General features: G+C 48.0%; 4 protein-coding genes across 12 annotated transcripts; 1 reads left to right on the top strand and 3 right to left on the bottom strand.

Moving 5' to 3' along the window:
* Positions 1-511: 511 nt before the first annotated feature.
* mcoln3a (mucolipin TRP cation channel 3a) lies at positions 512-4,209 on the bottom strand. The gene is made up of 13 exons (XM_029130859.3): positions 3,876-4,209; positions 3,578-3,775; positions 3,341-3,508; positions 2,870-3,023; positions 2,607-2,682; positions 2,440-2,536; positions 2,251-2,350; positions 2,037-2,149; positions 1,811-1,960; positions 1,623-1,724; positions 1,427-1,549; positions 1,147-1,353; positions 512-1,063 (listed from the first exon to the last, which is right to left on the bottom strand). Exons 2-13 carry the CDS (start codon positions 3,716-3,718, stop codon positions 926-928), a joined length of 1,569 nt encoding a protein of 522 aa, XP_028986692.1. The 5' UTR covers positions 3,719-3,775; positions 3,876-4,209; the 3' UTR covers positions 512-925.
* A 149-nt stretch (positions 4,210-4,358) lies between these two features.
* bcl10 (BCL10 immune signaling adaptor) lies at positions 4,359-6,228 on the bottom strand. The gene is made up of 3 exons (XM_029130864.3): positions 6,089-6,228; positions 5,061-5,349; positions 4,359-4,958 (listed from the first exon to the last, which is right to left on the bottom strand). Exons 1-3 carry the CDS (start codon positions 6,137-6,139, stop codon positions 4,558-4,560), a joined length of 741 nt encoding a protein of 246 aa, XP_028986697.1. The 5' UTR covers positions 6,140-6,228; the 3' UTR covers positions 4,359-4,557.
* Positions 6,229-6,389: 161 nt separating this feature from the next.
* LOC114843954 (CCN family member 1-like) lies at positions 6,390-9,779 on the top strand. 3 transcript variants are annotated; one of them, XM_055503586.1, is made up of 5 exons: positions 6,390-6,529; positions 8,088-8,325; positions 8,401-8,608; positions 8,692-9,263; positions 9,341-9,779. In XM_055503586.1, exons 2-5 carry the CDS (start codon positions 8,284-8,286, stop codon positions 9,638-9,640), a joined length of 1,122 nt encoding a protein of 373 aa, XP_055359561.1. In that variant the 5' UTR covers positions 6,390-6,529; positions 8,088-8,283; the 3' UTR covers positions 9,641-9,779. The 3 variants fall into 3 exon arrangements, with proteins under 3 accessions (XP_055359561.1, XP_055359562.1, XP_055359560.1); XM_055503587.1 differs by lacking the exon at positions 6,390-6,529 and having other exon boundaries at positions 6,539-8,325; positions 8,692-8,994; positions 9,058-9,263; XM_055503585.1 differs by lacking the exon at positions 6,390-6,529 and having other exon boundaries at positions 6,539-8,325.
* Positions 9,780-9,843: 64 nt separating this feature from the next.
* On the bottom strand, positions 9,844-15,956 carry LOC114843948 (outer dense fiber protein 2-like). 7 transcript variants are annotated; one of them, XM_029130848.3, is made up of 17 exons: positions 15,831-15,955; positions 15,300-15,487; positions 15,074-15,197; positions 14,831-14,962; positions 14,601-14,675; positions 14,370-14,441; positions 14,179-14,295; positions 13,924-14,109; positions 13,719-13,828; positions 13,497-13,632; positions 13,281-13,391; positions 13,042-13,143; positions 12,502-12,660; positions 12,088-12,188; positions 11,827-11,989; positions 11,492-11,617; positions 9,844-11,382 (listed from the first exon to the last, which is right to left on the bottom strand). In XM_029130848.3, the coding sequence occupies exons 2-17, from the start codon at positions 15,461-15,463 to the stop codon at positions 11,209-11,211; spliced, it is 2,052 nt and encodes a 683-aa protein (XP_028986681.1). In that variant the 5' UTR covers positions 15,464-15,487; positions 15,831-15,955; the 3' UTR covers positions 9,844-11,208. The 7 variants fall into 7 exon arrangements, 6 of the variants coding, with proteins under 6 accessions (XP_028986681.1, XP_028986682.1, XP_028986680.1 ...); XM_029130849.2 differs by having other exon boundaries at positions 15,300-15,484; positions 15,831-15,933; XM_029130847.2 differs by having other exon boundaries at positions 15,778-15,851.
* Between the last annotated feature and the right edge of the window lie 33 nt (positions 15,957-15,989).

The following is a 15,989-nucleotide window of genomic DNA, read 5'->3' as shown; positions in this document are numbered from 1 at the left end:
GACGATTATGCAAATTAGATGTCAGGCGCCACTGCTGCACGGGCGCCCCCTGTGGCGGAGAGGGGAAGTGTCACCTGTACAGCCCTTTGATCTAAGTAAAATTACATTACACGCATAAAACATTTTACAGGTATCAAATTATTCTTTTCCTGCATTAATCTCATGAGATAACCCTCCTTTCTGGTCCTGGAGGAACGATGATTCGTTTCACTGTGTACTGAACAATATATAGTTGGAATGGGAATAAAAGCCTACTTGACTTTATCTTATAATGTAAAATGAGCCTACAAACAAAACATAGGATGTAACTTAAGATTTTACTTTTTGAGGCTACAGCAGCTTATACGTTTTCCACTTAATTAAGTTTGAACTTGTTTATTAAAGTTCCAACTAATTCCCATTGTGGTCTCCAGCATATTCTCTAAAAACGCTTCATGACTTTTAATAAACTGAAACATCTTCATGGGATTAGAGGCGTTCAAGTTCAACTGTCTGACTAAACACAAGTACATCAGTAATAATACATTCTTTACTGTAGTACAATAGGATGAAAGGAGTGTTTGCATGTAAGTTTGAGTAAAATTGCAGAATATCAATGACAATGATTGTGCCTGAAATAAACAAGTAAAATCAAAGCAATTATATATAGATATATAATCCTATACAGAAACATAACAAACTAATGTACATACAATAACCACAAATAATGACCTATATAAGTAGCTTCTAAGTGTATACCGCTCAGTCAAGTCATGGTGTGAACTTATCCTATATTTTCTACCGCCCCTGATAAATCATCACTGGACCTATGAGTTTGTTGGCTACACTTTTCATTATTGTTGCTATTTCAGAGCCTGCTTCAGCTAATTCATCTCAAGCATAACTCGTGGCCAACATGTGGCACAGTCCCGTGTTTGTCCTGGTTTCAGCCCGAGCAGCAGGAAGGGAGGCAGCAGGACGCCGGCTCGCCGTCACCCTGGAACCCTTCAGACTCAGGCTGGTCGCCGCTCTCTCCCATGAACACCTGAAGCTGGGACACCGGCGACTTATCTGGCTGGTGATGCTGGAAAACCAAAACAGAGGCCGCAGACTGAAAACACTGTCCTCCGCGACATCTGAAAACACTTCAGTGTGACTCGCGCTGACCTTTATGGTCTCGTAGGTGTCAGTGATGAGAGCAATGAACAAGCTGAGCACCAGGTAGATGAAGAAGCAGATGTAGGAGTAGAGGTAGAGTCGGCTGAAGAGCCACACCACGTAGCTCTTGTCCCTCATCTTCAGGAAGGTGCCGTACATGTCGTCTCCGTTGATGAGAGAGAAGAGGCAGGCGGTCACCTTGCCCAGCGTGCGGAACTGGAACGAGTCAACAGACAATAGATCATTTCATGTGGTGAGACCGTTCACATGACGGTGAGAATGTACTGACTTTGTCGTGGTAGGGCCCGAGCACGATCCAGCCACAGAAGCAGTATCCGAGGTAGATCATGGCGGCGCAACAGCAGAACCGGACCACGTTTGGGAGCGCTGCCCTCAGGGTCAGGATTAAAATCTGGAGAGTGAGGCCTTTAGTTTGTTTGCAGGTTGCTTTATTCACTGCACGAAGCATGTTGTGAGGTTCGTACATTGTATTTCTTGAAGAAGCCAAGGTAGCGGATGACACCAACCCAGACGAGCATCGTGGCCGTTCCCAGCAAGATGCTGCACACGTCATAGTTGGTCAGGAACTACACAATGAGAGACAGGCCCGATCAACTTCAGAGCTGCTGATCGGAAAGAAATGAATCAATACGTTTCATAACATGAGCAGAACCTTGGTTTGTATTCCTATCTTGAGCGCTGACCCAGCGATGGTCAACGTGTCACTGACAATTATCAGGATGCACCAGCCGTTCACGAACTCCATGCGCTCCGACCAGGTCACAGACTTATGGTAGTGAGTGAGGAAGAACGCGTGAAACTCCTGCGGGAGAGGAACAGCTTCATGTGAGTAACGCGTGAGAGGAAGCAGGGAATAAAACGGTGTTTCTGCAACTCACAAATTGGAGTCTGACGCCGCTGATGACGGATCTTGTGCAGAGGACGAGGGAGACAAAGCAGGCGACGATGACGCCGGCATCGAATGACACGAGCATGTAGTCATTCTCCTCAGCTGAAAAGGAAAGTCTAAGCTTCAAGCTTCAGGTTGAGGCTAAATAGAGCCACAGCGCCCTCTGCGGGCGATGGGAGGAACTACACTAAGTCATTACTTACAGGAGCCTTCCACGTCCCAGTTTCTGCATTGATAGATCCTCACGTTGCTTTCAACGCTGACCTTTATCCTCCCACTGTGTGCACGGTTGTCAAACACGATCTGCGCAGCAGCAAAGGGTTTTATTACTGTAAACTGCATTACTGTATTTGGGTAATTGCTGCGGACGCGGGGTCATCGCCGTCACCAACCATTATGTGGAAGTCATAACAGTCTGGCAGCTCGTGGTGCCGCACAGTCTGGAGGTTGATTGTTTTGAGACTCAGGTAGATGTTCACTGATAGCAGTCTGGGCAGATAAACGCACGTTAGCGCTCCCTTCGCCGAAGCAGCAAACCTGTATTTTCACTTTCAGTCACCTTCTGAAATCCAGAGACAGTTCGGACAACAGGCTGTCGTTGTGGATCGAATGCGGCGGGTTGATGGAAATGCAGTCTGTGAGGAGGAAGCAATCAAAAGCTGTGAGACGCTGTGCCTGTCAATTTCCTCTTTCCATCGGGTCACAAGTAAATCCACTGTGATTCTGGTGAATCAGCTTCCATAAATAAGTCACAGATTCTAGTCTACTGGACTTAAACCTGCATCCGTCTAATCTAACCACAGGTTTAAACCTTCATCGTACCTGTGTCAACATGTGGATCAAGGTGGAAGGTCTCGTTCTCCGGGTCGATGCTGCTGTTGCTGTACAACACCTGGCAGACGAGGAGAGGAGCCTGCGCTCCATCCAGCCGCTCATAGTCCAGGTTGCCCAGCGTCAGCTTTGGGAGGTGGACGTACTGGAAAGCAGAGAGTCGGGGACGTGAGGTGAAGCTGCTGCTGCTGCTGCTGCTGCTGAAGCTGCTGCTGCTGCTGCTGAAGCTGGTGCTGCTTCTGAAGCGGCTGCTGAAGCTGCTGCTGCTGCTGAAGCTGCTGAAGCTGAAGCTGCTGCTGCTGAAGCTGAAGCTGCTGCTGCTGAAGCTGCTGCTGCTTCTGAAGCGGCTGCTGAAGCTGCTGCTGCTGCTGAAGCTGGTGCTGCTGCTGAAGCTGAAGCTGCTGAAGCTGAAGCTGCTGCTGCTGAAGCTGAAGCTGCTGCTGCTGAAGCTGCTGCTCGTACCCTGCTGACGACGTGGCCGATGTGCTCGTACACGTCGGCCTTGGTGTAAACAGCGTAGCTCCTCTGCCGCTGGTCCTCGTACCCTTTGAGGAACAGGTGTCTGAGCGTCATCAGGTTCTCCTCCGTGAAGGTCACCACCATTTCGTTGCTGAGGCCAAAAGACACCAACTGGGGGCAGAGACGGCGCCGGTCACACACGCTCGGCTGAGGCTCCAGGAGCAGACGAGCGTCGCCTACCTGAGCTGAGATCAGGACGATCTTCACGATCTGCAGCGCCAGCTTCCACGGCCGGCGGCCTCTGGCTCTGTACTTCTCACAGGGGTTCATGAAGAAGTACTTGAGCCTGCGCCGGAAGTCCTGCACGGCGTCGGCCTCCATCCGACCGGACGACAGAGCGCACGCAGCACAAACACGCTGATCCGGTCTATGAAAACACTAATAATAACAAAACAATCAGTAGAAACGCTTCCTGCTGCATTTACTCACTGGCACTCGTGCTGAGCAGACATGTCCAAAACAATAATAAAGGAGTTACCTGAGCGACGCTCGGTCGTCTGCGGTGTGAACACCAGGCTCTGCACCAGCCTTCACCACCGCACTCATCACTCCTCTGCGTCACTTCAGGCTCTGCCTGTTTTTCCACCACAACAAGAAGGAAGCTGCTTCCAGCATATCTGCGCGCACATCACAACATGGCACAATGAGCCACACTTAAAGCACCAGCAGCCATTTATACGATTAAAGAAGGCCGTAATCTGCATTTAATGCAGATCTGAAGTCTGTGTAGTGATGCAGCCACAAACACACAACGCCAACCTGTTGGTGCAGACCCAGCGCTCCAGCTGCTGTGATCTGCTACAGTCTGTCGGGAAATCACGTCTCTGCGTGGGAGAGCGGTGTCGGCGGGTGACTCACATTTTCTCAGCTCTCGACTTCAGACTGGGAGCTGAAACTTGGCGGCGTGGAAAAACCCGCGCTCACTTTTACTACGGCTGCACTTCCATCACATCGCCACCAATTCACTGTAGGTGCCATTTTATTTAAGCACGGTTCTTATACATTTGCACATTCACACGTCAACCAGTTTGAAAACACACATTACAGCATCACAGGCGACACCAGAACTAGAACAACAGGCTGGAACCATTAGAATTACTTCATCCCATAATGTCTCCACACGCTCTGCTGTAGTAGAACTGTCCCGGGAGGATGTCGAGTTAGAAGATGCTCCTGTGAGAGGTCGGGGCGAGCGAGCGCGACCGCAGGGGCTGGAAGTTCGAGTCCCCCCCGGCGCTGGCGCATCCCTGCGCGGCCGCGTCCATGTTGGAGGGGGCGTCGGCCCCCAGCTCGTCGGGCAGCGGCGGGGCCCCGGGGTCGCCGGGCTTGGGCAGGCTGCAGGAAGCGGTGGAGGAGACGGCGCAGACGCTGGCGTCGGCCGGGGACGGCGGCTTCTGTAGCGACGCCATGCTGAGCGAGGCGGCGGCGTCGGAGGAGGAGGGGCTGCGCTCCCCGTCCGGGTGGAACAGCAGGGTAGAGTTGTTGGAGAACGTTGAGAGGAGGTCAGTGGTTGTAGTCAGAGTGCTCAGGTTGCTGTCGGATGGGGAGCTGGAAGCAGCAGCTGTGGAGCGAGGAGGAAAAGGAAGAGGAGCGACAGGGAGCGCTCAGTCAAAGCGTCGATAACGCGTCGGGACTTTAAACAGGCGTCTGTGACTCAACGAACCTCTCAGAGACTCCATCTTCTCGTTCTTGGTCCTTTGCACCTCGTCTGTGATCTTGGTGATGATAAAGTTCTGCGAGCGCAGCTCCCGTATGGAGTCGATGAGGGCGTCCAGGCCGCGGGGGTTCTCGGCCAGGATGTCCAGCAGCACGGCCGTCCTCTTGGTCTGCGTGGTCCTGCAGCTGATCTCCTCGGCGTCGTCCCGCGTCAGGATCCGGCGGGAGCGCAGGTAGTCCAGGTGGCGATCGGCTCGGATCCTCTCACAGAGGTAGTGACGCATCCTGGTCAGGACCTGGAAATACACAACGGATGGGGGGGAGGTGGAGAAGAAGAAGAATGAGGAGGAGGAGGAGAAGAAGAATGAGAAGAAGAAGAACAACAAGAAAAAGAAGAAGGAGGAAGAGGAGGAGAAGAAGAATGAGGAGGAGGAGGAGAAGAAGAAGAATGAGAAGAAGAAGAAGAAGGATGAGGAGGAGAAGAAGAATGAGGAGGAGGAGGAGAAGAAGAATGAGAAGAAGAAGAAGAAGAAGCAAAAGAAGAAGAAGAAGAAGGAGGAGGAGGAGAAGAAGAACGAGGAGGATGAGAAGAAGAAGAAGAAGAAGAAAAACAAGAAGAAAAACAAGAATAATAACAGGAAGGGGGAGGAAAGTGAGGAGAAGAACAAAAAAAGAACAAAAAGAAGAAAAACAAGAAGAAGGAGGGGGGAAGAAGCTTTCAAAACCCTGAACCAGCACCAGACTCTGTTGTAATGTTCTGGTCCCTAAACAGCGAATCCAACAAAGAGCAGGCTCCACGTTATGAAGTGGCCAATGAAAACGAACGCATGACCACAGCTTTGTAATATTTGTAATAAGTAACGTGTGGTCGCGGTTCCCAGAGGCCCGTGTTATGCGTGGGTGTGGTGGAGCGTTTCCTCTTTACAACAACAGGATCCAAACACGTAATACATGTGTCCCTTCCAACATATTCACTTTTCTCATCCGTGGGACCTTTGGTTTCAAAGCCTCACGAGGCTGAATGCTGTTACTCACGTCTTTTTTAATCTCTGCCATCTCATCCTCGGTGAGGTGAGGAACATCCATCCCTCTCACCCGAAAAGTGAAAATCCAGGTGTTCCGGGTAACAAATGGCGACTAAAGTAACGTAATACGCTGGTAATTACACGATAAACTACATCTATGGATTCAGCGTGAGCGTTAACAGACGCGTCTCGTCATTACTCGTCGTTAAAACGTAGCGCAGCCACTGTCCATTCAACTTTTGTGCTTCAAGCAGCGACAGTAAAATCCCCGGACTTCCTGATTCTGTCGATGTTTGACGTCGCCGCGAGAAGAGAAGAAGAAAAGAAGGCACGAGACGTCACAGCTTTTGAAAAGAGAAACACGTCAGCACGTGCTCACCAGCGCAAAACTACAAGCTGCGCTTCTTCTTCTTATTTATTAATTTAAAGTGTGAAATGACGATTGACGCAGGTGAGGTGTAGTTGTGAGTATTTCCACTCGGGGGCGCTGTTTACACGGCGTGTTCTGACCTTCATGAAAAAATATTACGATTTATTATTTATTTAAATGTATTATTTACCACGTTATTAGATTGATAATATTAAGACATCCACACTTAACTTCTTGATTATGTGGCGCATCCTACAGCTAGTTTATTCATTGTTAATTCATGTTATTCATTGTCTGGTCTGGGAGTGTGGCCCTTGTTCCAAACAACATAATGATGTCCTATAAAAATCTGTGTTCAAATGGATATTGTATTTTGTGTAGTATTCGTTTTGGAACTTTTGATTCAATGCTGAGCTTTGAGATATGGATGACCCCTTCAGAGCTTCAGTCAATTTTCTGTGTAACAGATATTTTTTGGACTTTGAGGACAGTGCATCAGCAGATCCAAACCAACACGCGTGTATTAAATTGCAAATTGGCAAAGCATCAGCCAAAGCGTTGGCTTTCCTGTAAATGTGATGAAGCACAAACCACTGGAGGACGCGGTGGCTCTGATGAGGTTGATGTCAGGCTTGTTTTGTCATGTTCAGCTGGTGCCCAAGCAGAAAGCAGACCTGCAGGCCCGACTCTGAACCCTCTGTGAGATACATGACTGAAGAACAAGGAAAGAAGCAACAAATAGGGTTTTAAATGGCACAAGGTAACAAGTTTGTATCAGTGATTCACATCAGGGAGAAGTCAGTAGTTCAGAAACGAGTCAGATGAAGTGAGGCAGCCATTCACAGAAACGATGAATGAACTTTACTGCAGCCACCATTAATTAGAAGCAAACACACACATATGCATCGAATGTGAAACAACAAGTAATGGTCAACCTCCATCACTTCCCTCCTGCAGGCTGTTATATGTCCAAACTTCCTCTTATCTAACATGCTTCTGCAAATTCTCGACGTTACAGCTTTGGGGGGAACTGTTTCCACTCCAGATCGCAGCAGTCAGCAGATTTCCAGGCGTCTGCGAACGCACCGAGCTCATGCTTGTTGGCGCTTCGTCTGCCTGAGCTGGCACCGAGTCAAGCCGGACCTCGTAACCTCGCTTAGATAAGGAGCCGGTACCAGTCGTCTGGGCTCAGCCGCGCTCTCACGTGGTCCCGTGTAATGAAAAGAATGCTTCCTTGATCGCTTTCATTGTACTTTGATGTGGTGGAGGAGGATGCTTTTTATCCTGGCAGCGATTTCAAAGAAACCTGCAGCGCTCATCCTTGGAGGAATGTCGCTGCAGGCATTTCCCAGATTTTCTTCTCTTTCCACTCAAGTCTTCACTTTAATTCGCACCGAACAAAGGATTCTTGAGGTTCAGACATTCCACAAGGATTTCGTCTCCATTTATTGGAGTCAAACAAATATTACTGTAGGTGCCTGATGGGAGTTTCTTCACTGTACAACAGTCCAAACACCCGCAGAAACCCAGCTCCCAAGTCTTTTCTTTACTTGTGTCAGATTTGATCACATCCCCGTCTGTGGACGGCTCATCAGGCCTTTAGCTTGAGTTGACTTTGTGACACTCATTTGTAAAACAGAAGAAACGTGAACACGCATCGGGACGCGGTCCGTGTAGTGAAGGCAGAGGAGGCGGGAGGACGCGGGAGCAGCATTCCTCTCATAGTTCCAGGACACCTCTTCTGCGCAGAGCGCATAAAAGCAGATGACGCCTCCCAGAGCCGCCTGTTCGCTGCCAGGTCCCACAGAGAGCAGAACGTCCGCCTCAGCCTGAACATGTGGAACGCCTTCATCTTCCAGAGCCTCGTCTTGACGCTGGTGAGGACGGCGGCGCTTCGTGATTAATGTTGGAAGCGGCTGTTGACTGATGTGGGACTGACCCTTGCACCGCAGGTGGCCTCGTGTCCGGAGCGCTGCCGGTGTCCGGCTGAGGTGCCCAGATGTGCAGCAGGAGTCAGCCTCGTTCTGGACAGATGTGGCTGCTGCAAGGTGTGTGCTCGGCAGCTCTTTGAGCACTGCAGCAGGACGCGGCCGTGCGACCCCACCAAGGGGCTGGAGTGCAACTTCGGAGGCCTTGGTTCTGCCAAGGGCATCTGTCGAGGTGCAGCAGCTTCTTTCCTGCTAACTTCCATTCTTCGTTTGCCTCATTTAACCCCCACAAACTTCCTGTGTCTCTAAAACCAGCTAAATTGGACGGAAGAACGTGTGAGTACAACAATAAGATCTATCAAAACGGGGAGGTCTTCCGTCCAAACTGCAGACACCAGTGCACGTGCATGGACGGCGCCGTCGGATGCGTCTCCCTGTGTCCTCCCAAGCTGCTGCTGCCCAAACTGGCCTGTTCCAAGCCGGAGCGGGCGGAGGCGGAGGCGGAGGGGAGGGGACGGTGCTGCGAGAAGCTCAGCTGTGTCAGAGCAGCCGAAGACGACCTCCGTCAGCGGAACGAGCTGGCGCCGGTGTGGAGAGGAGGAGCAGAGTCCTCAGCTGGTGAGTCTGACACACACACACACACACACACACTGCTCTGTCTTCATTTGTCCTCCTGTACAGTTTTCAGGAGAGACCCGGGTCGTGAGCAGGTTCTGAGACGGGTCCAGTGCGTGTCCCGGACCTCGTCCTGGTCTCCCTGCTCCAGGTCCTGTGGTGCTGGAGTGTCCACGAGGATCAGCAACAACAACAGCCGGTGCAAACTGCAGGCAGAGACGCGACTCTGTGAAGTGCGACCGTGCAACCAGAAGAGCTTCAGCCGAGACGAGGTTCGGCCCTTTGTGTCAGTCAGTCTGTCAGTCACCTGTGGCGGTGTGTGATCAACGCTTGGTTGTTTCTCCAACAGAAAGGACAGAAATGTCAGCGCGTGCACAAGGAGCGGCCCCCGGCTCCGCTGTGGCGTTCAGGCTGTCGCAGCCTCCAGAAGCTCCGGCCCAAACACTGCGGGAGCTGCTCAGACGGCCGCTGCTGCAGGCCGCACCGCACCCACACGGTGCCGGTCCGCTTCCGATGCAGAACCGGAGAAATCACCCAGCACATGGTGATGATGATCCAGTCCTGTCAATGTGACCTCAACTGCTTGGACGGGAACGAAAACACACCTGGACCTCACAGACATTCAGAGCTCCAGCAACTGAAGCTGTAGCGGAAACAGAAAATGAACTGTCATGTTCATGTTGGTGCTTCATAACATGGGAGCCTGATGTTTGCTTCTCTGTGAAGCTCTAGTTCATGTTAGAGTTGCTTCGTATTATATGTAAATACATTTTTTAAATGTCTCATGATGATGATGTTACAGTGTTGGATGGAATATGACTGTTAACAAAGTAAAATAAACAACAAATCCAGGACAGTTCGACATATTTTACTTGAGACAAAAGCGGGTTTACAAGTGAAACCGTCTCCACATCGTCTGATGGATCCACTGGGAGCGACTGGTTAAAGACGTCTGTAATGTAAACCTGTAATTGGTTTCCCTGCTGTCACACAGATGCTGGTTTAACCTTCAGGGAATAAAGGGCAACAAAGAACATTCTAAACTTTCCACACACATTGTACCAAAATGACCCTTACAATAATGAGCTCTGCAGGTTAACCAAGTCTGTGCTGTGCGACTGTTTACAGAGGCCTTGGTGCATCCATCACCATGTGTTGTTACAGCAGCCAAGCTGACGGCTCATTTTCCAGCTAAGTGTGATGAACAGAATTACGTAAAAAGGCAAAAAAACAGTCTGAGAACAAACAGCAAAAGGAGAAACAGAGGCACTGACGCATGCACCTCTTGGACACACACAGCTCTGTGTCCGGGAACCTGAGAGAAGCATGTCTTGCTGGTGATACGGCCACCGACTCACCGACCACCACAGACACGGTTCCGAAGCACAGAGCGAAGCGCAGGACCGACACCGCGTGAGGCTGAGCGCTGAACAAACAGCGGAACCTTCACTTTCTGAGCCCCAGAGCCTCAGTGCTGCAGACACGCAGTCGCCACAGCTGATTTTCAGGCTAATTCATCTCAGTCCAGCTGAGAATCAAACACATTCACTACACAGCACTACAAAAACTCCCAGTACATGATTTTAGTGAACAACAATAGCAGAACAACCATAAAATGAGCCGCGTGTGAAGATGTTCACACGGAGCAGCAGGTAAAACAAGGTTCAGTCCATTAATCTATCATTAGTTCTTGAGACGGCTCAGAATGCATCAGATGAACGGGCTCCAGCAGCCGACAACGAACTCTGTGTGCTGCACACAACATAATAGTGATAATGACAAACACACAGTGAAAAATGAACTTTTCCCTTTTTCCTCAAAAATCACCAGAGGATTTTACAGAATGACCTCAGATCAGAAAGACGCTAACGGGAAATAAAATGGAAGCAGTTCAAGGAGAGCAACAGAGAAGGCGCCGTCTCCTAGGGGAGAAAACGTGATGGAGATAAAAGGATGTTACCAGCATCAGTGTCTGTGGCTGGAACCTTCTGCATCTGGGGACTCAGATCAAGGATCGAAAGCTCTCACAGCGGCAACACATTTTCCTTTGTGCGAGAAAAACTTTTGCCAGATCAGAAAAGTTTAAAAAAACAATTTTCCCCAAATCTAAAAACATTTTTTATCTAAATAAGAAAAAAAATGTGATGTGAATTCTTGCCTTTAGTTTTCCTTTAACCTACAAAATCTATAAAAGAAAGAATGCAAACAACCACTCTATCATTTTAAAAAATATGAGGATCCAAAACTTGAAGCTTGCAGTCCCTCGTCGAACATGGTCTTATAGGAGTTTTTGAGGAAGTCCACGTAGTTTTGGATGCTCTGCTTGTGGCTCTCTGACTGCTCCAGGCTGAGCTGTAGATCCTTCAGACGCACCTCAAACTGTTTCTCTGCCTTTGGAGACAAACACGGTGAATCAGTCGCCGACTCAGAGATCACACATCTCAGCTTGTACCAAGGATTATTTCCGCATCCTATAAACGCCCGCAGATCAAACACTCACTGTGACTTTGCTCTGGCGGAGGAGCCGCAGCTCCGTCTCCCGCCGGCTTTTTTCTGCTTCCAGCTCCAGTACTTTCATCTGAAGCGCTTCCTCTCTGGAAAGAGCTTGTTGTTTTACCCTGTTGACCTGGAAAAGGCGCAAAAGTCGACATAGCACAAAACTAAATAAACGCGTGTAAACATTCCAGAATCAGTATAAACATGTCACAAATTATTTTTTTTAAGCTGAACTCTGGTGGCACAAGGTGAGACACTAAACCTGGTTGGACCGATTCCTGCTTGGTGGAAGCAACGCGACCAGCTTGCTTCGGCCCTGCTCGCCTGTCCGAGCCGTACCTGCTGTTTGACGTCCGATATGGCGGCCTCCAGCTGCCGGCTGAGGGCCTGACACTCTGAGGAGCGGTGGTCCAGCTGCCGGTTGCTGTAGCTCAGAGCTTCCTCCTGAGCCGCCAGCCTCCGGACCAGCTCCAGGTTCTCCTGCTGCAGCTGCTCCATCTGCCTGCAGACACACACACACACAGACAGGACCCACAGTTTCCTGTGATTTGAATCATTAGCATCGGGCGCTGACACAAGGGACGTAAGCAGACATCTTACCTTTGAAGAGAACTTATTTTCTCTTTAAGTTGTAAATTGGCCTCATGAATGGATTCATTCATCTCTGCAGAACATCGGAGTGATTTCTTTTGACTCTCCATCTGTATATGCAAACAGAAATGCTTGTCAGAATTGCTGCTTCAGTGTCTCTTGCATTGTGAGGGATGGAGCAAAACAGAGGCTTCAAACACAAAACAGGCTTCAACACCCATTCTAAATATCGGAACGAGGCATGAAGAGACGTCACAGCACAAAACACAATACGTGGGACGTAAATATAACATTACCACTGCCACCGCATACGTTTTGACCACAAACATCCAACCCACAGCAGGACCAGAGCACAGGATGCAGCAACAGGGTTGTGCTGCCATCTACTGGTAAAGTTACATTTACGCCGTCTGCATTGCACACCTGAACCTGCAGTTGCCTAACGGACTCTGACTTTTCTGAGCACTGGCTCTCTAAGCGATGCAGATTTTGCTGGCACTCGAGGAGACTCTGCTCAGCAGCCCTCAGTAACTCAGGGTAACGCTTCAGTTCCTCCACACGCCCCTGCAGCTCCTGCCTCACCTGGGCTCCAGAGGACGACGGCAGAAGGTGCGACAGACACAGAATTATTATCACACGTCAGAGTAAACTCACGAATGCATGTGAGCCTTGACTGATGAGAGCTGCTGTTTATTCTGACAATAATTACTATAGTAAATTAGCTTTTTCATAATATAACACATGCAGGTCCGGGTACAGCAAATATTGTGCAGACAACAAGGCAATAAATTCAGTTTAGCAGCAAAGTGACTTTTAATTGCTGCTGAAAAAGCAAACATTTTAGAATTTTATTAAAAATAGTCACATGAAGTGTTTTATATATTAAATTTACCTGCTGTTAGTAAAATAAATCTATGTACATTACAGATATATACAATATGATGGTGAGACTGAGGAGGTTACCTTCTCAACTGCCTGGTTTTCTTCTTGTGTTTTTTTGGCTTCTCTTAAAACATTTGCATATTTGATCTTCAGATCCTCCAACTCAACCTGAAGCTCTGCAGCCTAGAACACACAGACGAGAAGAATCAAGCTCTCAGTGGACCTCAATCAGCTTTATAAGAGCTAGAATGAGCCAAATTATCACTAGGATTAGAACCATTCTATGTAAAGACTGCCATTAGGTAATTACTATTATCTACCTGATTTTGGCACCGTTGGACTTGATGTTTCCTCTCCTCAGACACAGCTTTCTCTTCTACCACAGTCGACTCACATTCAGCCAGCTGCTGCTGCAACTGAGCAACAGATGCCTGCAGGCCCAAAAAAATCCAAATAAGCAGTAAAATAAAAATGGACATCTTACGCGGCATGTCCTTCACAGCCATGATCTGCACAGACAAACCTGTAGTTTGTACCTGAAGTGTTGCATTATTTATGTTGAGGTTTCCATTTTCAGCACAGAGCTTTTCAACCTGTTGCATCAGCGCTTCTTTAGACGTGAAAAACTCATCTTTCGTCTTCTGCATCCTCGTTGTCAAGTCTGTGATTTGACTTCATTGGAGATGAAGTCACAGCATTCGTTAGATTAGATTGTGTTCCAGACTCAGCAGTGAGGGCGTTAGAGATAACTGACTCACCTTTTCAATGATTCGTTATGGGACAGAAGTTTGATTCTCTCGTCTTGTATTTGCTCTATTTGTTGCTCCTTGAAGTCTCTTTCTGAGCAGACTTTGGCCAACTGAGCATCCTTCACAACAAAATGTGAAAGACTATCAGACCCACAGCACAGGCCTTAGTGTAGGTTAGTGAGCATGTTTCTGCTACATGATGTATCATCTATACCTTTTCTCTCATCTGTGCATAACATTTCTCAATTGCAGCCTCGAACCTCTCAGCTCTCAGTTTCTGTGCTCGAGTGGCTTTCTTCAAAGATTCTTTGTCCTGAGTTGCCTTCTCAGTCAAACATGTAATGGAGCCTCTCACATCATCAATCTCCATCTTCTGCTGCATTAGGGTTCTCTCCAGATTCTGAAAGACACAGTGAGCTCACATTTTTTGTAAAATTACAAAATAGCTTGAAAGCACAGATGTTCATACCCTCAGCTGTACAGTCAGACGATTGTTTTCAGCTTCCTTGCTGCGCAGCTGGCCCTGAAGGTGAGCACGTGTGGCCTCCACAGACTTCGTCACGTGAACTGCAGTCTTTATATTCTCCTGTGGCAGCCATTAGACACATGCTGTAAAATATATACTTTTACATAAACTGAATAAATGTCTACTGTGCTCACCTGCTCTTCTCTTCTCAGATCCATCAGGTCTTCAACTCTTCTTTCTGTCTCACTCAAATCTCTTTTTAATTGCTATGGTAGTACAAAGACGGCAAGTATTACGCTGATGACACTGACCAGCTCTTACTAATAAAAAACAAAAATCCAAAATACAACAGTTTTTTGACCTCACATGAGCAGATTAACCTCTGTCACAGGCAAAGTCACAACTTACATTATTGAGACACTGACCTCATTTTCACTTTCAGTCTGTCTAATCTTCTTCATTAATGTGTCAATCTGTAGGTTGGCATCAACTCGTTCAGTCTAGATGAAAGCATGAGGGTTAGATAGAAGAGGCTTCACATTTCTACAAGCATGCAAGTTTTCCCCTTTCTTTTTCAAGTAATTCAATACTACTGTGTACTACTACTATGAGTCAGTGACCTAAAATGATAGATTGCAGATGTAGTGTGACCAACCTCTGCTTCCTGGAGTTGTTTTAATTTCTGTCGAACAGATTTGTTCATTCGTCTAAAGTCCTCCAGTTTCTCCAGCAAGAGTCTTCTTTGTCTCCGAACTCGGCACTTGTCTGTGGCAGACTGCCTTAAATCCTTCATCGAGGCAAACAAGAGAACACTGGCTATGTCAAAACAACATTTAGCAAAGACAAGCTATTGATCTCTCATGTACTTTTGTTTTAAGGAAAACTGTGGTGAACATACAGCAAATTCATCTTCCATGGTGTCTTTAAAAGACATGAGTTGTATGACTGCAGAGTTGGCGGCAGCTTCTGCATCCATTAATATTTTAAGGAAAGGGCTTTTTCCACTGGCATAGTTTCTGTGACTAAATGAATAACAGAGAGACAGGAAAATGTTTAAATAAATGAGGCTAGGGCTGATGTGTGGCTTGCCAAATGTTTAGATGCTTCTTATCACAAGATCTCACCAAGTTATGTGAACCTCTGGAGTTCCCATGTGGCAACAGCTGTGCGCCCTGCTTCTTATCCCCGACTCCTGAGAGCGATCTAAATCAGCACAGCTCAAAGGCACATCTTCAGAGTAACAGCTGAACCCAAGGGGGCGAGTGTGGGGTTCATCCTCTGGAGACATGGTTCTCTCTTATGGCTCCTACTACTGACAAACAACATACAATACAGGTTAGTAATACCTTGGTAAAAAATGGGAGGTAATGCTCAGTAATATCACCTTTAAGATTCCTTAAGTTACACATCATAACCTTGATTGCACGTTACTGTGGACGACAGACAAACAGGCTAGCTTAGCTAAGGCTACTTCATAACAACACAGTAGACGTTAATGCGTTCAGCGGCTAACAAGCGTCACAGCAAGGCAAAATGCGTTTTGTTAATTACCCCAAGCAAAATAACAGTTTATCTGTACCACGAATGTCAAAAAATAAATACCAGTTAGTCGCTGTAGAACAATATAAGCACAGAAAACGTAAATATTAGCTCACTTGCGGTTCCTCTGTGAATACTCCAAACTAGAGTCCGCCTCCTAAAAGCTCGAATTGGATTGGCTGGCTCTCAAACGCGTAATCGCGCTCAGGCGTTTTCTCGCTTCTGATTTGTTCCACGGAGGCAAAAGGGGCGGGAGACATTTTGAGTACAGTTCC

This window comes from Betta splendens, chromosome 17, assembly GCF_900634795.4.
Source record: "Betta splendens chromosome 17, fBetSpl5.4, whole genome shotgun sequence".
In the NCBI taxonomy this organism is placed as follows: domain Eukaryota; kingdom Metazoa; phylum Chordata; class Actinopteri; order Anabantiformes; family Osphronemidae; genus Betta; species Betta splendens.
The sequence above is the reverse complement of the archived record's forward strand: the minus strand, read 5'-3'. Positions and strand labels throughout refer to the sequence as shown.

Excerpts from the sequence above, each read along its gene's own strand:
- LOC114843948 (XM_029130848.3), bottom strand. The coding sequence starts at position 15,463 with ATGTCTCCAGAGGATGAACCCCACACTCGCCCCCTTGGGTTCAGCTGT. Across the intron at positions 14,963-15,073 it reads CCATGGAAGATGAATTTGCT|GATTTAAGGCAGTCTGCCAC; the intron begins GTATGTTCACCA and ends GCCTCGATGAAG. Across the intron at positions 12,661-13,041 it reads AAAACCAGGCAGTTGAGAAG|GTGAGGCAGGAGCTGCAGGG; the intron begins GTAACCTCCTCA and ends TCTGGAGCCCAG.
- LOC114843954 (XM_055503586.1), top strand. The coding sequence starts at position 8,284 with ATGTGGAACGCCTTCATCTTCCAGAGCCTCGTCTTGACGCTG. Across the intron at positions 8,326-8,400 it reads AGAGCCTCGTCTTGACGCTG|GTGGCCTCGTGTCCGGAGCG; the intron begins GTGAGGACGGCG and ends CTTGCACCGCAG. Across the intron at positions 8,609-8,691 it reads TGCCAAGGGCATCTGTCGAG|CTAAATTGGACGGAAGAACG; the intron begins GTGCAGCAGCTT and ends CTCTAAAACCAG.
- bcl10 (XM_029130864.3), bottom strand. The coding sequence starts at position 6,139 with ATGGATGTTCCTCACCTCACCGAGGATGAGATGGCAGAGATTAAAAAA. Across the intron at positions 5,350-6,088 it reads TGGCAGAGATTAAAAAAGAC|GTCCTGACCAGGATGCGTCA; the intron begins GTGAGTAACAGC and ends GTGTATTTCCAG. Across the intron at positions 4,959-5,060 it reads GAAGATGGAGTCTCTGAGAG|CTGCTGCTTCCAGCTCCCCA; the intron begins GTTCGTTGAGTC and ends CTCGCTCCACAG.
- mcoln3a (XM_029130859.3), bottom strand. The coding sequence starts at position 3,718 with ATGGAGGCCGACGCCGTGCAGGACTTCCGGCGCAGGCTCAAGTACTTC. Across the intron at positions 2,683-2,869 it reads TGATCCACATGTTGACACAG|ACTGCATTTCCATCAACCCG; the intron begins GTACGATGAAGG and ends TCCTCCTCACAG. Across the intron at positions 1,550-1,622 it reads GCTTCTTCAAGAAATACAAT|ATTTTAATCCTGACCCTGAG; the intron begins GTACGAACCTCA and ends CTCACTCTCCAG.